This window comes from Aethalodelphis obliquidens, unplaced genomic scaffold (assembly GCF_003676395.1).
Source record: "Aethalodelphis obliquidens isolate GAN/ISIS:26980383/991018 unplaced genomic scaffold, ASM367639v1 scaffold40, whole genome shotgun sequence".
Taxonomy (NCBI): Eukaryota; Metazoa; Chordata; class Mammalia; order Artiodactyla; family Delphinidae; genus Aethalodelphis; species Aethalodelphis obliquidens.
In genome coordinates this window covers 1,749,223-1,771,077 of record NW_020837984.1, presented here as the reverse complement: position 1 = coordinate 1,771,077, position 21,855 = coordinate 1,749,223, and the positions used below count along the sequence as shown (strand labels likewise).

At 34.0% G+C, this 21,855-nt stretch overlaps 1 protein-coding gene across 11 annotated transcripts in view; it reads left to right on the top strand.

The window, feature by feature from the left end:
- The window catches only part of CCDC88A (coiled-coil and HOOK domain protein 88A), a 195,923-nt gene that overhangs the window by 145,562 nt on the left and 28,506 nt on the right, over positions 1 to 21,855 (top strand). For all 11 annotated transcript variants that reach the window (XM_027131699.1, XM_027131700.1, XM_027131697.1 and 8 more), the window contains 7 exons: positions 572 to 756; positions 6,314 to 6,451; positions 8,026 to 9,096; positions 10,426 to 10,553; positions 13,501 to 13,639; positions 17,357 to 17,521; positions 20,647 to 20,808. In XM_027131699.1, the coding sequence (XP_026987500.1) occupies positions 572 to 756; positions 6,314 to 6,451; positions 8,026 to 9,096; positions 10,426 to 10,553; positions 13,501 to 13,639; positions 17,357 to 17,521; positions 20,647 to 20,808 (1,988 nt within the window). The remainder of the gene's footprint in view (positions 1 to 571; positions 757 to 6,313; positions 6,452 to 8,025; positions 9,097 to 10,425; positions 10,554 to 13,500; positions 13,640 to 17,356; positions 17,522 to 20,646; positions 20,809 to 21,855) is intronic.

Genomic DNA, 21,855 nt, shown 5'->3' with positions numbered 1-21,855 from the left:
GAAAGCTACTTAGAAAGATGATTTCTGTTGGCAGAATGGACTGCATGTTGCTGTTTATACGTAATTAGCCGGGATTCTTCATTTAGAGAAAGACTTTTTCGAAGTGACCAGTGTATAGTACTGTCTTGCCTTTCTCAGAATCAGATTAGGATTTTTTTCCCCCTCAAACTGTTTTCCTTTATCTTTGAAAGTGTGACGTAGGATATGCTTTATACTTCTTATTTGAGTCACACGGTGACTCTATTAGATACACAGGGTAATAACTATATTTTGTCAAAGTAACCTAAGAGTCATTGAGGTTAAAGTTAATTTCTCATGGAACTGGAACTGAAAGTCTAGTCACTTCAGTCTAAATTTTGTACTTTTTCTTTCACTAGAATGCTTATGGATGCATTAGAAATTCAATATTTACCTGTATTTTATATCTCTTTTCTTACTGTGTCTATCTTGCATAACTTTATAAATTTTTTATAAAGTTAAGGACCGGGTGATTTAGTGTATTTACACTAAATATTTTAAATAGTGAAGAGTAAACATAGTTTTACCAGTGACGTATTTTTCAATATTATAGCACCACAGAAATCCTTGGGCCATGAGGTAAATGAATTGACATCAAGTAGGTTGTTGAAGTTGGAGATGGAAAATCAGAGTTTGACAAAAACTGTAGAAGAGCTTCGGAGTACTATGGATTCTGCAGAAGGCACCACTTCCAAAATCCTGAAAATTGAAAAAGAAAATCAAAGACTAAGTAAGAAGGTAAATAAAAATTAATATTTAATGTAATGTAAAAAAGTATATGTAAAAGTATAAATAAATAGCACTGAGATAGAACATTTATTTTCCAACTTTTAGTGTACCCTCAATATTATTTTAACTTATTATATAAAATTTCAAACTTACATAAATGTGAAGTGAATGAACTCATTCAGCTCTAGACTCATTCATTCAGCTTCAATTATTATTAACTTATAGCCAGTCTTACTTCTACCCTTGATACTCTCCTAACAGCCACTAGATGATTTTGAAGTAAATCCTAGATGTCGTACTATTTCACCAATAAATATCTCAGTATAAATCTCTAAAAAGTAAGGAATTTTTTTTAAAAAAGAACAGTGACATTATCACACTTAAAAGATCATAGTTTTGGGCCAGCATTTAAATTTTTCCAAATCTATTAAGATTTTTAAAAAATATTTTATTTGAATATGAATCCAAATAAGATCAGTACATTCAATCAGTTGATGGGTCCCTTAAGTCTTTTTTAGTCTATAGATTGACTCTTCTTTCCTAGCAATTTTTCTATTGAAGAAACCTCAAACAGGGGACATATGTCTGGTTGTCTCTCTTTCTGTGATGTTAGTTGTCATAGAAAATCATTTGCTTAGATCCCTGAATTAATCAGAGGTTACAAAATCTTGATATTATATCATCCCTTCTTAATTTGGTAGCTGGAGTATTTCTATAAGAAAAAACTTTTCTTTTTAAAAACTATTGGTTTAAAAAAAAAAAACACCACTGGTTACTCTGAGAACAGCTCTTAGGGGTAAAGTAGGATGAATGTTTCATTCTTTACCTTTATTTACCAGTTTCCTAGTAATGAATCAGTTCTCTCATATCCTCCTGAGATAGTTAATGAGTGAGTTTGTTGTTTGTTTTAGTGTTGTTATGAACTCATGGATTTAAAAATATGTAAAGCATTTTAATACACTGTATTTATTTTTCTTACTCTCCCAACTCTTTAAGCTGCTTCCTGAATCCTTATGACATGACCTTAGCACTCCTGGAGAGCTTCCTTGCTTTCTACCACGACAAAGTGTTCTCTTAAACATTTCCTGCCTCAGTCCTAAAAACAGCCATTTCTCCAAAAAGCGCTTGTTCCTTTTAGTGGGAAGTGGTATTTAGAGACCACAATTTAGGGATTATGAAACCTGAATTTTAACTAGACTTTGAAAAGAAATACAAGTGTACCCTTTTTTTATTGCATTTTACTTCACTTCACAGATAATTGTGGTTTTTACAGCTTGAAAGTTTAGGCAACCCTGCTTCAGACAAATCTATCAGAACCATTTTTCTAACAGCATTTGCTTATTACTTCGTGTCTCTGTGTCACATTTTGGTAATTTTCACAATATTCAAACTCTTTCATTGTTATTGTATTTGTTATGGTGATGTCTAATCAGTGATCTTTGATGTTAGTATTATAATTGTCTGGGGGCGCCACAGACTGCACCCATGTAAGATAGTGAACTTAACCCATAAATGGTGTGTGTGTTCTGACTTCTCCACTGACTGGTGAGTCCCCCGTCTCTCTTCTTCTCCTTGGCCCTCCATATTCCCTGAGACAAACAATATTGAAATTAGGCCAGTTAATAACCTACAGTGGCCTCTGTGTTCAAGTGAAAGGAAGTGTTGCACGTCTCTCACTTTAAATCAAAAGCTAGAAATGATTAAGCTTAGTGAAGAAGGCGTGTTGAAAGCCAAGACAGGCTGAGAGATAGGCCTCCTGCACCAGTTAGCCAAGTTGTGCATTCAAAGAAAAAGTTCTTGAAGGGAATTAAAAGTGCTACTCCAGTGAATATATGAATGATAAGAAAGTGAAAGAGCATTATTGCTGATATGGAGAAAGTTTTAGTAGTCTGGATAGAAGACATGCCAGCCACAAAATTCCCTTAAGCCAAAGCCTAATCCAGAGCAATGCCCTGTCTTTGATTCTTTGAAGGCTGAGAGAGGTGAGGAAGCTTCAGAAGAAAAGTTTGAACCTTGCAGAGGTTGGTTTGTGAGATTGAAGGAAAGAAGCTGTCTACATAACATAAAAGTACAACAGGAAGCAGCAAGTGCTGATGTAGAAGCTGTATTTAATTATCCAGAATATCTAGTTAATATAATTAATTAAGGTGGCTACACTAAACAGTGGATTTTCAGCGTAGTCACAACAGCCTTCTATTGGAAGAAGATGCCGTCTAAGACTTCCATAGCTAGAGAGGGTAAGTCAGTGCCAAGGTTCAAAGCTTCAGAGAACAGCCTGACTCTCTTGGTAAGGGGCTAATGCAGCTGGTGGCTTGAAATTGAAGTCAGTGCTCATTTACCATTCCAGAAATCCTAGGGCCCTTAAGAATTCTGCTTAATCTACTTTCCCTGTGCTCTCTCAGTGGAACAACAAAGGCTGGGTGACAGCACATCTGTTTATAATATGATTTACTGACTATTCTGAGCCCACTTTTGAGACCTTACTGCTCAAACAAAAATTTCTTTCAAAATACTGCCGATCATTGACAATGCACCTGTTCACCTAAGAGCTCTGGTGTAGACTTAAAATGAGATTCATGTTTTCATGCCCACTAAGACAACATCCATTCTGCCACACATGGATCAAGGAGTAAGTTCGACTTTCAAGTCTTATTCTTTAAGAAATATATTTTGTAAGGCTATAGGTGCCATAGAAGGTGATTCCTCTGATGGATCTGGGCAAAGTCAATTGAAAACATTCTGGAAAGGATTCACCATTCTAGATGCCATTAAGAACATTTGCGATTCATGGGAAGAGGTCAAAGTAACAACATTAATAGGAGTTTGAAAGAAGTTGATTCTGACCCTCATGGATGACTTGGAGGGGTTCAGGACTTCAGTGGAGGAAGTTTTGCAGATGTGGAGGAAATAGCAAGAGAACCAGAATCAGAAATGGAGCCTGAAGATGTGACTGAATTGCTGCACTCTCATGATAGAACTTTAATAGATTAGGAGTTGCTTCTTATGTGTTAGCAAAGAAAGTGGTTTCTTGAGATGGAATCTACTGGTGAAGATGCTGTGAAGATAGTTGAAATGATAACAAAGGACTTAGAATATTACATAAAGTTGATAAAGCAGTGGCAATGTTTAAGAGAAGTGACTCCAATTTTGAAAAATATTCTGATGCATGCTACAGAGAAATCATTCATGAAAGGAAGAGTCAATCAATGCATAAGAAATTGCAGTCACCCAACCTTCAGCAACTACTACGCTGGTCAGTCAGCAACCATCAACGACTAGGCAAGACCCTTCACCAGCAAAAAGATTATGATTTGCTGAAGGCTCAGATGATGGTTAACATTTTTAGCAGTAAAGTATTTGAAGGTGTGTACATTGGTTTTTTAGACATAATGTTATTGCACACTTAATAAACTACAGTGTAGTGTAAACACAGCTTTTATATGCACTGGGAAACCGTAAAATTCATGTGACTCTTTTTTTTTTTTTTTTTTGCGGTACGCGGGCCTCTCACTGTTGTGGCCTCTCCCGTTGCGGAGCACAGGCTCAGCGGCCATGGCTCACGGGCCCAGCCGCTCCGCGGCATGTGGGATCTTCCCGGACCGGGGCACGAACCCGTGTCCTCTGCATCAGCAGGCGGACTCTCAACCACTGTGCCACCAGGGAAGCCCTCATGTGACTCATTTAATTGCGGTATTTGCTTTATTGCAGTGGTCTGGATCCAAACCTGCAATATCTCTAAGATATTCTGTTTTCCAATTGTGGGACAGTTAGACCAAGTAATTTATTTTTGCATATCTTTCTGCCCATACACACACACACACACACACACACACACACACACACACACACACACACACACTATACATAAATAGAAATCATATTATAAAAGCATACCTGATATTTTTATTATGAACCCCTCCCATCACATATACTCTCTAAAATGTGCTTTCACTTTTGTTTCCCATTCTTGGTCACTGTGAACAATACTGTAATAAATATTCTTATACATGTGTCCTTATGAATTAATTTTTATTTCTATTTGTAGTCAGCCATGTCTAGTTTTTCCTTCGATGGATCCTGGGTTTCTAGACTCGGTTATGAAAATCCCTCTAATTTTTAGACCAGTAGTTTTGAACAGGTATGCCTCAGAATCACTTTCAGGAATTGTTAAGGTACAGATTGCTGAGCTCTATGCCCGGGGCTTGTCATTTGGTAGGTCCGGGGTGGGGGCTAAGAATTCTCATTTCCAACAAGTTCCTAGGGGATGCTCATCCTGCTGTTTTGGAGCCATGCCCTGAGAACTACTGCCTTTGATAATGCAGGTAGACTAGACTCCTTGATTTTCTTGCAAGAGTTTTACTCTCTTAAAACGTTTTTGCATCATCTTTAGTTCATTAACCAAGTAATCTTAATAAGTATTTCACAATAAATATAGTGTTAAAGTAAGAGTGGCCATTTAGAATTTGGAACAGTTTTATTTTTGTTGTCACTATAATTGGATCTGGAAATTTGATTTTGAAATTAGCTTTAAAGTCTAATTAGTAAATTCTTATGATTCCAGCAATTTTTGATCAATTCATTGTATATCTTTTGTAAGCTGAATGTTTCACTTGAATTCCATAACACAACAGATGCATTTAATTAAATAACTACTATCCATATATTTCAATCAATAATGGGAGAACCAGATTAGTTATTAATAGCTTAAAGTTTCCTGATTGTATAAATTAATGTTGAATTGAGTTATTGGATTAGATTTGTGACTTGATGCTTTTGAGATATTATTTCTTAGAGTTCCTTACTATTAAGATAAGGATTTAAGTAATATTTAAACTTGGAGTATTTTACATACCCAAATCTTCTTTATATTTTTTATTACCTGGTTTGAATATGTTATATAATGGGAAATAAATAGTTTGGTATATTTTGAAGTTGAATTTGCTTTTTCATATTTATTAACCTCATACTTTATTATATCTTTAAAATGTGTAATTCATAATAAATTTAAACGTATAATTTATTTGCTGGAGTTTTGTTCAGACCTTATTTTTCTCTAGTAGTCTCCTTTTTTCTTTCTCTTTTCTTTTTATTTTAATCCAAGTCCCTTCTTGTTTCCTCATTTTCTCATCTTTTCCTTCTTGAGCGCTGAAATTCCTTGACTAATTAAAATTTCACTTTACAAATCCATTCAAGCCAAGAGAGTTTTCAATAAGATTTGTACATTCTTCATATGGCATGTGTGTATGTATTTAGTTATGTTTGTGTTCAGAAGTAGAACTTTGCTCTCAAAGATGCAGAGGATAAGAAAGATAGTCATGTTCTGTACATTTTATACAGCTGCTAAAATTAGCTTGGAATGTTATCAATACTTGAATTTTTCTATGAAATTCTTAAATTTCTTAAATTTCTATGAAATTCTTAAATTCTTAAATTTCTATGAAATTCTTAAATTTGAGTATTAAAACTGTGTTCTATCCTTTATTCAATGATTAGCTTTTGTTTTTACATGTTTTCACTATTGTGAAATATTTAATGATATATTGTTTTGTGGTTTCATTTTCTCCAGGTTGAAATTCTTGAAAATGAGATTATTCAAGAAAAGCAAAGTCTTCAGAATTGTCAGAATTTAAGCAAGGATCTAATGAAGGAGAAAGCTCAGCTTGAAAAAACAATTGAAACACTTAGAGAAAATTCAGAGAGACAGGTTCTTAAATTTCCTATTAAGCAACATATTTTAAAATTTATTAACACAAGTTATTTTAAAGCTTGTACAAAATGTTCATAATAACGTTAAATGGAAATATTTTAGAATTTTTTAGATTTTAACATAACTATGGTTTAGACTTATTTTCTATCCCATACATTTTAGGAAAGTTGAAGGGAAAGCTTAGAATTTTTTAAATTGCCAGTGTGCTTAATAATTATCTGGTATAAAATTTGTGGTACCTGTGTTTGAATTGCTTTCAAGTGTCAGTGGAATAGAACTGCAGATTTTAAAGTCCCTGAATGAAGTTGGGGTGAAATGCAGCTCTACTCTGATCCCGCTAAGGAGGGACAAGTGGTCGCAGCACATATCTTGGATATTTTCATACTTGCTTTCAAGTGTTTATTGGTTATTCTCATTTTATGCTTGAGGAAACTGAGAATTGAATAGATTAAGTGACTGGCTGTTTTAAATTTTCTAATTTTTATAAGTAAAATGGGGACTTACCTGACAGTCCAGTGGTTAGGACTTTGCGCTTACACTGCAGGGGTCATGGGTTTGATCCCTGGTCAGGGAACTGAGATCCCACACCCTGCATGCTGCACGGTGTGGCCAAAAAGGAAAAAAAAAAAAAAAAAAAGCAGTCAAATGATTTGTTTTGTATTATCTAGGTATAGTCCTCAGGCCACCTATAAAAATACAGATTTCCATAGAGCTACAGAAGAAAAATTCTAGAGCTAAGTATGAATCTCTACTTTTACAAGGTTCTTGGGACTGTTTTACACACCGAATTTTAAGAACCATTACAGTAGGCCATGGTATAAATTGGATGGACTAGTTTTAAAATGTACCAGAGATTTTGTTATTTGATATTTCAAAATTAGAATTCTTTTAGGGAATAAATACACACAAATACACACCAATAGACATGCACATAGAGCAAATAGTGTATTTACTGAGGACTCACTGTGTATATGCATTGCGAAATCTATTGAATGAACGTAAAAGCTTGTATCTTCAAGAAGACATGTATGTACATTTCACCTATACTCATATTTGAATTTAAATCATGTAACCATAAATGATCTGAAGATCATTTTGATTAATATTCAATACATTTCTTTTAACCATTCCTTTACATTATGGATTCCCTAAAGATGTGAACTTTAAAGACTTGTCAGTATATGTACACGGTGATCTCTCAGTAAATATTTGTTGGAATTAAAATTAAGGTAGACGGTTTTAGCACCTTTTTTTGTGTGTGTGTGGTATGTGGGCCTCTCACTGTTGTGGCCTTTCCTGTTGCGGAGCACAGGCTCCAGATGTGCAGGCCTAGCGGCCATGGCTCACAGACCCAGCCACTCCGCGGCATCTTGCCAGACTGGGGCATGAACCCGCGTCCCCCTCATCGGCAGACGGACTCCCAACCACTGCGCCACCAGGGAAGCCCTTAGCACCTTTTTATGGTGTGATTTCCCTGTTAGTTTTTGGAGGGGGGAAAACTATGTAAGTTAAAATATTTAATTCATGTTCAGTTAAGTTTTAAATTTTCTCCTTTCTTTTTTTTTAATTAGATTAAAATATTGGAACAGGAAAATGAACATCTGAATCAAACTGTGTCCTCCTTAAGGCAGCGCTCCCAGATAAGTGCTGAAGCAAGGGTGAAAGACGTTGAAAAAGAAAATAAAATTCTCCATGAATCTATCAAGGAAACAAGTAGCAAGCTAAGCAAGATTGAATTTGAAAAAAGGCAAATCAGAAAAGAATTGGAACATTATAAAGAAAAAGGAGAACGAGCAGAAGAACTTGAAAATGAGTTACATCATCTTGAAAAAGAAAATGAATTGTTACAGAAAAAGATAACCAATTTAAAAATTACTTGTGAAAAAATTGAGGCCTTAGAACAAGAAAATTCAGAGCTAGAAAGAGAAAATAGGAAATATAAAAAAACATTGGATAGCTTTAAAAACCTTACTTTTCAGTTAGAATCCCTAGAGAAAGAGAATTCCCAGCTTGATGAGGAAAACTTAGAACTGCGAAGGAATGTAGAATCTTTAAAGTGTGCAAGCATGAAAATGGCTCAGCTACAACTAGAAAACAAAGAACTGGAAAGTGAAAAAGAACAACTTAAGAAAGGTTTAGAGCTCATGAAAGCATCTTTCAAGAAAACAGAACGCTTAGAGGTTAGCTACCAGGGTTTAGATACGGAAAATCAAAGGCTACAGAAAGCCCTAGAAAACAGCAATAAAAAAATTCAGCAGTTGGAAAGTGAACTACAAGACTTAGAGATGGAAAATCAAACACTGCAAAAAAACCTAGAAGAGTTAAAAATATCTAGCAAAAGACTAGAACAGCTAGAAAAAGAAAACAAATCATTAGAACAAGAGACTTCTCAACTGGAAAAGGATAAGAAACAACTGGAGAAGGAAAATAAGAGACTCCGACAACAAGCAGAAATAAAAGATACCACATTAGAAGAAAATAATGTGAAAATTGGAAATTTGGAAAAAGAAAACAAAACCCTTTTCAAAGAGATTGGTATTTATAAAGAATCCTGCATTCGTCTGAAAGAATTAGAGAAAGAAAATAAGGAGCTTGTGAAAAGAGCAACTATTGATATAAAAACTTTAGTTACATTACGAGAGGTAAATATAGTTACTTAAATTTCAGACAGATTTTTTTATATTTTTAACTCAGGGCTCTTTAACTTTTATTGCAGTAATTTGCATCATCTATTTATGGTTCAAAGTAGAAATTTAGAATTAGAAGCAGTTTCCAAGTTTCCTACTTTTGTTAAACTAAGGAGTAAATATAAATTGTATTTTTAAAGAAATTGTAATAATAAGGTTTCCATGTGTTATCTGACTTATTTATTACATTATAATTTTATACTTTTATTTCAGAGTAATATTAAAACCTTTGATCAAAACTGTTACTGAATGTGATAGCTACTAATTATTGAATGTGCCAAATACTGGACAGTTTTTACAGCCAATCCTTTATAGGTGTTATCTCCATTAGATTAGAAAATTGAGGTTCAGAGACATTAAGTAACTTACTTAAGACCACAATGGTAGATTTGGATTCCTGGATTTAAATCCAGATCTTTCAGACTTCAAAGCCCCTTGAATTTTGACTTCTAAGCTACAGAATGCAAATCAGATTGAATTTAAAGGTCAACGTTGAACAATTGGTAGTTGGTTGGATCTGTGTGTTGAGAAGAATTCTGAAATTTATGAGTAGATTGGCAATAAATTGTTGGTATAGCTCAGGAGATAGCATGCTTGGCTCTTACTTGCTATCCCTATGCTATACTATATATGATAACCCTTTAAGTTCAATTGAAAAATACCTTAGTTGGCATTCTGGCAGAAGCTCACATTGGGAAATATGCCTTTCTGCTAAAGAGGCATTGAGAAGAGACCATTATTATCCTTTCTTTTTTTTACTTTCTGTTGTTCTACAGTCTTACAGACATGAACAATAGGTTCCTGGTCCCATCTCTAAGAATTCCCCCTAGTTATTCAGTTCAATATCTTAGGCCTCTTCCACTGGGAGAGGGGTGCTTGTGGTGGGAGAAGGGTGTTATATCCAACATATATTCATAGGAAGAAATGTGCAATAAGGTTCTAGTTCATTATTAAGTTAATGCATATGTGTTGTTTTCCCCACAGTTTTCAAGCCTAAGGTGTATAATCACAAGTACAAGTTTCTCCTTTTAGTTTTTAAACACTAAAAAGTTAAAACGAACTATTAGCAAACTAAAAGAAGGAAAACAATACTCTTTGAACTAGGTGATAATTTTGTTGCCTAACTCTTTTATTGATGAAGGAAAAGCTCAGCAACAGCATTTCTGTCTTTCCTGGTTTAAATTGTATGTACTCCTGGATGGTGGTAGTTGGAATCTTGGCTGAATTTCTCGGATGTTTATGTTCATAACACTCATGTGAGTTTTACATTACTTTTAAAATAAGGATTTGGTGAGTGAAAAACTGAAGACTCAACAAATGAATAATGATCTTGAAAAATTAACTCATGAGCTTGAGAAGATAGGGTTAAATAAAGAGCGACTCTTACATGATGAGCAGAGTACTGATGACAGGTGAGTACTAAGTCTATCTGAGAAACAGTGGAAATAATTTTTTTGTTTTTCAAACATTAATTTTGAGACTGAGAAGCAATTAAGGTATGAAAATAATGTGAAAAACAAAGGCTTGACAAACAGAATAAAAAATTAACTTATATATTTTAATTTGAGAATGTTCAACAGGTTTAAAGAGAATTTACCATGGTAAATATAGTCTCTCAGTTAATTGGATTTTCAAGTAGTCTACTATTTGGCATCTAGTTAGCCACGTGATTCCAGCTAGAATAGAAGTGTGTATTGTTAAGAATATTGTTTTTTGTACACTAGATTTTAATTCATTGGAATTTTTGTAACTATATAATTTGTATTTTTGCTGTCTACCCATTATTACTGTTCTAGTAAGTATATTTTATATTAAATATATATAGGAAAAATTAATGCTGATTATATGGGATTTATTTATGTAATTTTGAGAATATTCAAAGTTAATAGAATAGATTGATACTTTTAAAAGTTAGTTCTATAGGGCTTCCCTGGTGGCGCAGTGGTTGAGAGTCCGCCTGCCAATGCAGAGGATGCGGGTTCGTGCCCCAGTTTGGGAAGATCCCACATGCCGCGGAGCGGCTGGGCCCGTGAGCCATGGCCGCTGAGCCTGCGCGTCCGGAGCCTGTGCTCCGCGGCGGGAGAGGCCACAACAGTGAGAGGCCCGCATACCGCAAAAAAAAAAAAAAAAAAAAGTTAGTTCTATAATAACAAATAGAGGTAATTTGAGGCATTTATTCTAGCAATCAATTCAAGCAATCTTAATTGAATTAATTACTATATAGATATTTCATGAGAAAAGATTTTTTGAGTTAAACACATTGTTAATGGACAATTTAGTTGACTATCTTTTAATATAGATACTGAATATGCATCTCTGCTTTATTCAGACAGATTTTCTACCTGTCATGTGTAAGACATTTTAAATGTAGAGCAAAAAGTACAGTAAACCATGCAGCTGCCTTAACTGACCCTGTTTTAAATTTACAAACCCAGCTTTTGAGGGGCCCTTCACACTGTGGTATCTCTTCCCAAACCTTACTTCATACAATTAATCAATGTTAATTAAGCTTTCATTACCTGCTGATTATCAGGCATCAAATAAATAATAATGTTTCAGCTGGATCTTGAAGAATGACAGAAATTTGCAAGGTGGAAATGGGGAAGGGCATTCCATGCAAATAAAGCACAAAGGTGTTTTGAGCAATCCTGAGTGACATTATAGATGGATTAGAAAAGGGACAAATTTGAAGGTACAGAGACCATTTAGGAAGCTATGTAATAGTCTAGGCAAGATGTAAGTGTATTCATTAATCCACACATTTTCATTTATAATGAAAGCATTAGATATGGAGATAAGGGTATGTATATTGAAATAAAACTTTTAGGAAAGGGAATTGAGATCAGTTAATAACTATGATCGAATCGGGGGGATCAGGAAACGAAGTGTCTTAAGCCACTAAACCTGCTTCTTTCTCAGCAAGTAAGTTAACCTTAACATCACAAAGAAAATTAGAGTTCACAGACATAAATTCCCTTAACATTCCATCCCCTCCATCTTAGAATTATGTGTATCTGCATCTGTCTTTACCTCTAATCTCAGATGGTATCCCTAATTCTTTTGTTAGTCTAACCTTTTCATCTTTCAACTGATGTTGTTCCCTCTGACCCCCCTTTATTATTAAGATATTTATTCTTGCCATCAAGGAATATACAGTCTAATTGTGGAATTGAATGTATAAATAGATAGAGTGCAACAAAGTAAATTTAGTGGTAGAATTGCAAACAGAGTGCAATGTGATCACTCTTGTCTTTCTCTTTTAACAGCTCTTTTTCCTGTGCCTTCTCTTTAAATATGGTTTCCTAGGGTTATGTTGTTAAGCCTCTTATCCATTCCATGAGCATTCCTGTCCATCATCTCAGCTAATACCCATATTATTCTCTGCTTACTGGACATCTCTATCTGAACAGTCCAGAACTCAGGCATCACAAATTTAATATATCCAAAGTCATACTCATTACATGCTTTAAAATTGTTTGTTGACTCAAGCCAATACCAAAATGAGTGAGATTTGTTCTCTTTTCTCAATGAACTTAAAATCTGGCTGAGCAGAAAATATATACACACAAATTAATTACAGTAAGAGGCAGAGTATGATAAAAGTTTCTCATATTTGTACTTTAGGTTTTTATTTGGTTTAGTCATTGAGGTTCTCAGGTGTAGAAATAGATTAATCCGTAATTCCTAGTCTGTGGTTCACTCTCAAAGTGTGTTCATGAACTGTCCTTTTTTGTAAAAAAAATAAAAATCTTATGAATAATATAAATACTTATGAACCCACCATTCAAAAAGATAACTAAAATTTTGACACTCAGATCTATCTTCCTCTTCCTGTTCTGTCACCAGTATCTTGTGTCTTAACATATCATTCCTTTTTTTTTTAATATTCTGCAAGTACTCTACGCCCTGAATGTAAAGTCTTCAGTGAGCTTTAAGTCAACTATTCATATGTACTTGTATAAATACATTACATATTAATATCATAGATGAATGCTTAATAATGTGATAAATCCATCCACTTACTCTTTGTATAGATTCTATTCTTATAAAACTGAAAGGAATATTTTGAGATTCAGATCTTCCAGATGCCTTTTTTGAGTAATAATTTTTGCTTTTGACAGCCTAAAATGTAATTTGGAGCTTTGATTTACTCAGTGATTTTTTGTTTTTTCATTACCAGGAATAGTTTAAAAGGGGGAGTGGGCAGTAAGAGCAGGATAATTTAATTTGCTTCTTTTTTAAAAAGACTATTTTATAAAGTCTATTTATAATATCAGTATCTGTGGTCATAAATTATCTTTAAAAATAATTTTCTGACCTCCAATAATGAACTATATTATTTTTATACTTGGATTATAGATACAAACTTTTGGAATCAAAATTAGAATCTACTCTAAAGAAGTCCCTTGAAATAAAAGAAGAAAAAATCGCTGCATTAGAAGCTCGATTAGAAGAGTCCACAAATTATAACCAGCAGTTGCGCCAAGAACTTAAAACAGTAAGTGTGACTTCCTTGGAAAGAATTTTAATTGTCTTTTTTTTTTCTTTCTTTTTTGGCCCCACTGCACGGCTTGCAGGATCTTAGTTCTCTGACCAGGGATTGATCCTGGATTGAACCTAGGCCCTGGCAGTGAAAGCACTGAGTCCTAACCACTGGACCACCAGGGAACTCCCAAATTGTCAAGTATTTGGACAGAAAAGTGTAAAGTAGAAAATAAAAATGAAACAATTTTATTAACATTTTGTCTATTCTTCCTTTTTCTTAAATTTTAGAATATTCTTAAACAGATCTTTGTCATGTAGTTTGTAACAAACTATTTTGTCTATACACTATAATTTATTCAATCCTATTTCATCTATGAATGTCCCTCATGCAGTAAGGGACATATCAGAATTGTGAGAGTGGGATGGGGAAGAGGCAGGCTTATTTCATTGGGAAGAACTCTCAGTGTGATTCTGACACTTCACGAGCACTCTTTTCCTATTGAGAATCCAGGTAAAAGTTTGGTAGACAAAGATATGGGTGTGAGGATAGCAAGTAGAGGGAAATAGTATGTGTGGTATAAGAAAGCACTTAATCCAAAAATTTGAGGTCTTTTCTAAATTTGTTTTCTTGTGATATTTGGAATTATTCAGTGAAGTATGTGAGGCAGGGGCTACTATTTTCCCCACCTGAATAAACTGAAATTGAAGGGGCTTGCGCTTTCCATAGGGTTAGTGTATGGTAGATTGGTAGAATCGCGTTGTGCCTTATTCTCCCTTTTATCAGCTCTGTAGTCATACCCAGAATGGTTTTACAGTCAACCAAACATTCAGACCAGCAAGTTTACTATAGGCCACATTTAGAGCCATATGATTCAGAACACTATAGGAAATATAAGCTGATGGTAGGGCACTATCAGGTGTCCATCTTCATATAATTGTCTGAGAGTCATCTTCTCACCAGATGACTGTTGGTTGTGTGTGGGAGCTGCCCTGGCTTTGAGACTTCATGCTTCATAGCAGTCATCATCTCTTGCAACAACTCCAAGGCATGGATTTAAGATCTTCACAGACTTAAGATTTAAGAGTTGCTGCACTCAGAGAAGTTCAAAGGTGTAGCTGCCTATTAGGTATTTATAGTTCTCTTAATTACAAATATAATTTAGCAATGAGAGATCATTTTTCCCCTAAGCAGTCTTGCCTGGTAACATAGAACATTCCAATTTTATCAGGTTTCCAGAGAAACAGTTACCCAAAGATGAATTTCTCATGCAGGAAGGGGAAAAGGATTTGTTCCTCATTTGCCAATACCATCATTGCTGGTGTTGGTCTCAGACATTAACATGAAACATATTTTGTTGCAGAAGAAATTCTGGAACTTTGTTTAGTTAACATAAAGAGTTGTCCAAAAAAATAAAATAAAACTTGGTGCCGGATGCCATTAATCTGCTTTATTTTCCAAATTTTTTGCCCTGTTAAGCAATGTGACTACATTGCAAATAAAGTCAATTTCAAGAAGCTACTACGACAGAAAATAAATGGGTTTGAGGATGGGTTAGTATAAGATGTATTTCAAGTCTAAAAGGTAGAGATTTAAAATTCCATCATTATCTTCCAGTTCCAGCCATTTTGGCATAATTGGACTATTATTGGACTAGCTTCCTGCCATAAACATGTATTCAACTGGAATTATACTGTTCTAATTTTTAATATTATACGTGAAGAGGTGTATCACTTGAACATAGACTATGAAAGCTAAATATGAATAATAGGCATAAAATAACTGCTAAAATAGCATGACAAAGCGGTATTACTAAAATGCCAGCAAAGGAGATAAAATTAGAATCAAAAAATACAAATGAAGGCAGAAAAAGAAAAAAGGGAGAACAAGGTACAGGTTGGACAAATGGAAAACAAGTAACAAGATAGTTTTAAACCAAACCATGTCAGTAATCACATTAAATATAAATAGTCTAAACATCCCCAATTAAAAGGCGGAGAGTAATAAATTAGATAAAAAGGCACCTATATGCTGCCTCTTGAGAAACCTTGATGGAAAATATGTCATTTTCTATATGAACAAGGTTTCTATGAGAAACCTTGATGGAAAATATGTCATTTTCTATATGAAACTTAGTTGTAAGAACAATGGGCTAAAAATGAGAAGTTTTGAGTTTTATTCTCAGGTCACCTTCTTAATAATGACATATATCTTTAACTCTTATAAGCCTAGAAAAAAGATCCTGTGGGAAATTAATGTAAAATAGGAGACTGGAAATGATGTCATCCATCCATGTTATTAGGGTGTTGAAAGTATTAAAAAAAAGTGGAAAATCAGGATCCCAGAACACCTGTTAGGTCACTTGCCAAGATTTAAATTACATTCTATCTTGGCATCCTTTTTTCTTTAGTCTCACATCATTATTTTCTAACTCAGTAGTAGTAGCAAAGTTTGAGCCATAAGTTTTCTTAAGGTTGCATCAGACATTGAATTATTTTAAACATTTATATCCTTGTCTCAATAGAAAGTTTGGGGTTAATTTAGAAATTTATGATAATCATTTCCTAGGATAAACTAGTAATTCAGGATAAGTATAATAATCATCAATTTAAATTGAAGAGAGCAATTAAGTTAATAAGTTAATAGTTAATTTTGGCTGATTACCAAGTTGTTAGTTTTTTTTGGCTGCCTTGGGTCTACGGTTGCTGCACGTAGGCTTTCTCTAGTTGTGGCGAGCGGGGGCTAGTCTTCATTGCGGTGCATGGGCTTCTCATTGTGGTGGTTTCTGGTTGCAGAGCATGGGCTTGAGGCACGCGGGCTTCAGTAGTTGCAGCACGTGGGCTCAGTAGTTGTGGCATGCGGCCCCTAGAGCCTGCAGGCTTCAGTAGTTGTGGCACACAGGTTTAGTTGCTCCGCGGCTTGTGGGATCTTCCTGGATCAGGGCTCAAACCCGTATCCCCTGCATTGGCAGGTGGATTCTTAACCACTGCATCACCAGGGAAGTCCCCAAGTTTTTAGTTTTGATTTTGCTCTCTTAAAGTAGGATTTGGTTATACCAGAAAACCAGAAAACCCTAGATAAGATATATCCTTGGATTGCTCACTCTTCATCAAAACGAATTACAGAAATTTTATGTGGGTCAGTATCTGAATAAAGAAGTCATTTATTTATTAACATAGGTCATTCTGAGCAACAAAATCCTTCTTAAAAGGCCGGACATATATAGCTACTTCTTCAACTTTAGGTATCTTTTTACGGGGAATTAATATATGTGTCAAGTCTTTATTTGTTCCTGATATGGGAATCTCTGAAATCTCTAAATCAGCTATAAATAGCTCTAAAAACAATTGTTAGTATCTAGCAACATGTCTATATCCAGTTAATCTATCCTTCAGTGATATTTTCGTCATAAACAGTAGGATCTGAAATTACAAAATATATTGTAGGAACATGGCATATAAGCAGAGTATATTTAATATTTCTACAGGAAAGGATTTGAATTCTGCAAAGCATAAATTATGATCATAATAATGATAGTCATATATATTACTTATCATATTTTTAAATGAACTGTCTCTCACATTCACCAGACCATTGTGGAGTCAAACTATGATAAATATTATAACCTTGGTGGTATGTTTTTTTCCCCATTAAAATATTTTAAATAAACTAAAACAATATTATAAATCAACTAGACTTCAATTTTTACAAATATTTTAAATAAAATTTTAGGTGAAAAAGAATTATGAAGCTCTCAAGCAGAGACAAGATGAGGAAAAGATGGTACAGAGCTCTCCTCCAGTTTCTGGTGAAGATAACAAATGGGAGCGAGAAAGTCAAGAAACAACCAGAGAGCTTCTGAAAGTTAAAGACAGATTAATTGAAGTTGAAAGAAATGTAAGTAGTTTAGTATGAATAAGGTTTTTTAGAAGTAAAGGATCATTGAATATATAACTCAGAAAATTTATCTAATTTGTAGCTTTGTTCATTTTATACTTTCTTGACTGGTTTATTTTTTAATATTAAGAAAACACAGAAAAACTAATAATTTAATATTCTTTTCTTCGTCACCCTCACGTAAGTCTATCAGCAAGCTTTGTCAACTCTGTCTTGTAAATATAACCCAAACTCATCTACTTCTCTTCATCTCTGCTGCTACCACTCTAGTCTAAGGTACCATTATCTCTCATCTGGACTATTAGAGTATCCTCCTAACTGGCTTGCCCCTTTCACTCTCAAACTAACCCATTCTTTTTTGTGTTTTTTTTTTTTTTGCGGTACACGGGCCTCTCACTGTTGTGGCCTCTCCCGTTGCGGAGCACAGGCTCCGGACGTGCAGGCTCAGTGGCCATGGCTCACGGGCCCAGCCACTCCGCGGCATGTGGGATCTTCCCAGACCGGGGCACAAACCCGTGTCCCCTGCATTGGCAGGCAGACTCTCAACCACTGCGCCACCAGGGAAGCCCTAACCCATTCTTAATGTAGTAACCTAGAGTTATTTTTAAAACATAATCCAGGTCATGTCATTTTCCTACAAAAAATCTTCAGTGGCTTCCCATTTCATTTATAATAAAATCCATATTCTTTACTGCATCTGTAAGATCCTTTTTGATATTGCCCTGCCTGTATCTCTGACCTTATACCATATTATTCTTCCACCAACCATTCTTATTAATCAGGGGATAATATTATTATTATCTGTTAATATGTGGAAAACATGGAACAATGACTGGCACATAATAAGTAAATTGATTGTAGTCATATTGGCCTTTTCTATTTGTTCCTATCTCAGGGCTTTTCTGTTTGCTTCTGTTTTCTGTGTGTATGTTACCATAATTTAAATAAATCCCACATCAGTGGACATTTATTTTCAGATTTTGCTGCAATGAAAATCCATATATAACATGTTCATAGGGTAATAAATTCCTTTCAGTAGAAATGATAGGACAAAGAGCATATATATATATACACACACATATTTCGGTGTGTATGTGTGTGTATTTAATTTTTTTTTAACATCTTTATTGGAGTATAATTGCTTTACAATGCTGTGTTAGTTTCTGCTTTTTAATTTTAATTGATATAATCATATGAGCTTTTCAGAAATATCAATTTTCAATCCCACTAACAGAATACCTATTTTTTCAGATTAACATTGGATATTACCAGCCTTTTAATTTTTATTGAAGTGATAGGAGAAAATATTTTGTGTGTTTTATATTATTAGCGAGCTATTTTATGTCTTTTTTATGTATATATCAGCCATATATGAATACCTGTGTTTCATTATTCAGTGATATATATGTATAGATCAATCACTTGGATTAATAATTACATTTCAGAAAATTTGGTGTGTAATGTATAAGATAAATCTCTTTTTCCATTGACTTCTTCTATAAATTTCCATTGGGGGAAAAATTTACCTGGTTGTCATAGTTTAGCCATTTTAGATGATGGGTTTATAAAGATGTCTACCCTATATTAGACTGGTAATTTTTGTGCATTTGCTAGTACATATATTGTTAACTTTGTACTTTAACATTGTAAACTTTTTCCTGTTCTGAGATATCTTATCTACTCTCAGTTATCTCTTCTCTTCATTATAGACTATAGGAATTTTTCTTATTCTTAGGGAATACCCAGACTTATCATTAGAGTTTGTACATTTTGGTTTCTAAAGAGCTGACCTATAATATTAGTTAACATGTGTAGGTGAAAAATGGTTCCCCTCTTTGGTGTATCAAAATGGTATACAAGTACATCATTATTCCATATTATTTTCCAGTGTAAATTTTTTTTCATCCTTTTTATGTGATCAAATGAACAAAACACAAGTACAATATCAACACCCATTTTTAAAGCATTTTTCTTCCTCAGCTTTGATTTTATGGTATAATATATGGGTCAAATCATGACTTGCCTTTTATGCAGTGATGTGTAGTATATATAACTTGAAGGCCTATAAAGTGAATGTTGTCTTTGTCCCATAAGGTAGATATGATAAATGTGATCTGTTGTGATTCAGTTGTAACTTTTTTTGCATGTTGCAATTATACAGATTCTGGCCTTGTACATTAAAGTTTTGTTTTGGTTTTCTAAAGGATTCTTTGTTTATACTTTTTGATGCTAATTTTTATTCAGAAATGATCTTGAAAATGTAGTATCCATAACAAACATTTTATTATCTATCACATTAAATATAATGATTTACATAGTAATTCAGCTGTTTAACTATAAAATTGAAATATGGCCATATGTATTGGAAAAATTGAAAATAGTATGTTTTGTTTGGATTTGCTCCAGAAGTCCTATAGATGAAATACAGTTTTAGTTAGTGTTTTATGCCATGAAAAAAACACTAAAGAAAATACGTAACATCTGTTAGGTCTATTACGGACTAAATTTTTTAAACAGATGGCTTAGATTGTTCCTGCTTCTCTTCCAAATATTTGTGTTTATAAAATACTTAGTTTTGCTGCTACCCCTGGGACCACCACGTGTGTGTGTGTGTGTGTGCACGCATGCATGTGCATGCACATGCGCACATCTCTGTGTATGTGTGTGTGTGTGTGTGTGTGTGTGTGTGTGTATATATATATATATATATATATATTTGCCTTTGGGCAATTTGAAAAGGTACACTCCATTGGCTAGACATAGCCCCATGCACTCTGGGCACTTTTGAACAGCATAAAAACCATTGAACTGACAATCCCATTCTAGTTTTTTGTGTTAATAAATATATGTATAATGGAATATGTTATTTGTTGGACATTATAAAGCAGGCAGAGCACAGACACAATAGTATATTAAGGTTTTAGTATTGCTTTAAATGCTTTAAAAGATTAAATATCTTTTTACAGTTTGGGATAGAGGGGAAGTGTTTTGTCTTTTTCTCTTTTAAGATTGTTGAGTTTTTTTGGATTATAATGGTAATAAACACTTGTATAACATTCTAGTATTTGTTAAACAGAAATATGTTTGATGCTGCTTTTTTTTAAATATGTGTTTTCTTTATTCAGAATGCTACACTACAAGCAGAGAAGCAAGCATTGAAAACTCAACTGAAGCAACTTGAGACACAGAACAATAATTTGCAGGCTCAGATTCTTGCACTTCAGAGGCAGACAGTATCATTACAGGAACAGAATACCACTCTTCAAACACAGAATGCCAAGCTTCAGGTTGTAATGTAAAATTATCGGGATATGCAACAAAACTCTTGAATTATGCTATTATGCTATTAAAATAAGGATGACTAGACATGGTAACATTGTTTCCTAGAGAGAGAATTTAACAATTAGTTGAAGATAAAGTATTTCTATATGTGCTTTGCCAAATTTTCAGATATCAGCATTTTTTAAATGTCAGAGCCTCTAAATTAAGTAATAAATTTACTCATCAAATAAAGATAATTTTATTTTTATTGACTTTATGGCCTTTTACCCGTTTCATCAAGCTGCTAATAATTAATCAGGTAGAAACCCTTGTTTTAGAGTATGATTGCAGCATATCTGTTAGTTAAGTTACTGGAAAACAACACAGCATGAGAATTTTGTCTTTGGACTTATCCTTAATTCAAATGATCCGTCTTGCACTTAACACTACCAGTGTCTTTTCAAATAGAGCAGTCAAGTGGGGGAAAGTGCAACTCTCTGAAACCTCTTAAAAAGCAGTGAAGAAGTTCCCCCTCTGAATCTAAACATTCTTCTTTCTCTAACTCTTTTCCAAATGATACAGCAAATACTAATTTAATTTAGATGAGAAAATTACCAATTGAATATTCACAAGTAATTCTTTCCTTCTATCAACTCTCAACTTCTAGAAAATGATAAACTAGCATTTCAAATTTTGTTCTTTTTCATGGAATTGTTGCTAATCACCTTCATTCAAGATAATTTAACCCTGGGAATTCCCTGGCAGTCCAGTGGTTAGGACTCCACGCTTCCACTGCAGGGGACCCAGGTTCAATCCCTGATCGGGGAACTAAGATTCTGTAAGCCGTGCGGCTCTGCCAAAAATAAATAAATTAATTAAATTAAATAATTCAACCCAAAACATATATATGATATGTATCTCATAATATATATCGTAACACCTACCAAAAATCAAAATTAAATGATAACCTTATTCTTTAGGGTGCTAAAATCCAAATTTTCTCAGTATAATATGAATATATCCGCAGTGATTTATTTAGTGCTTCCTAAAGTTAACATTGTCTTTTACTATAA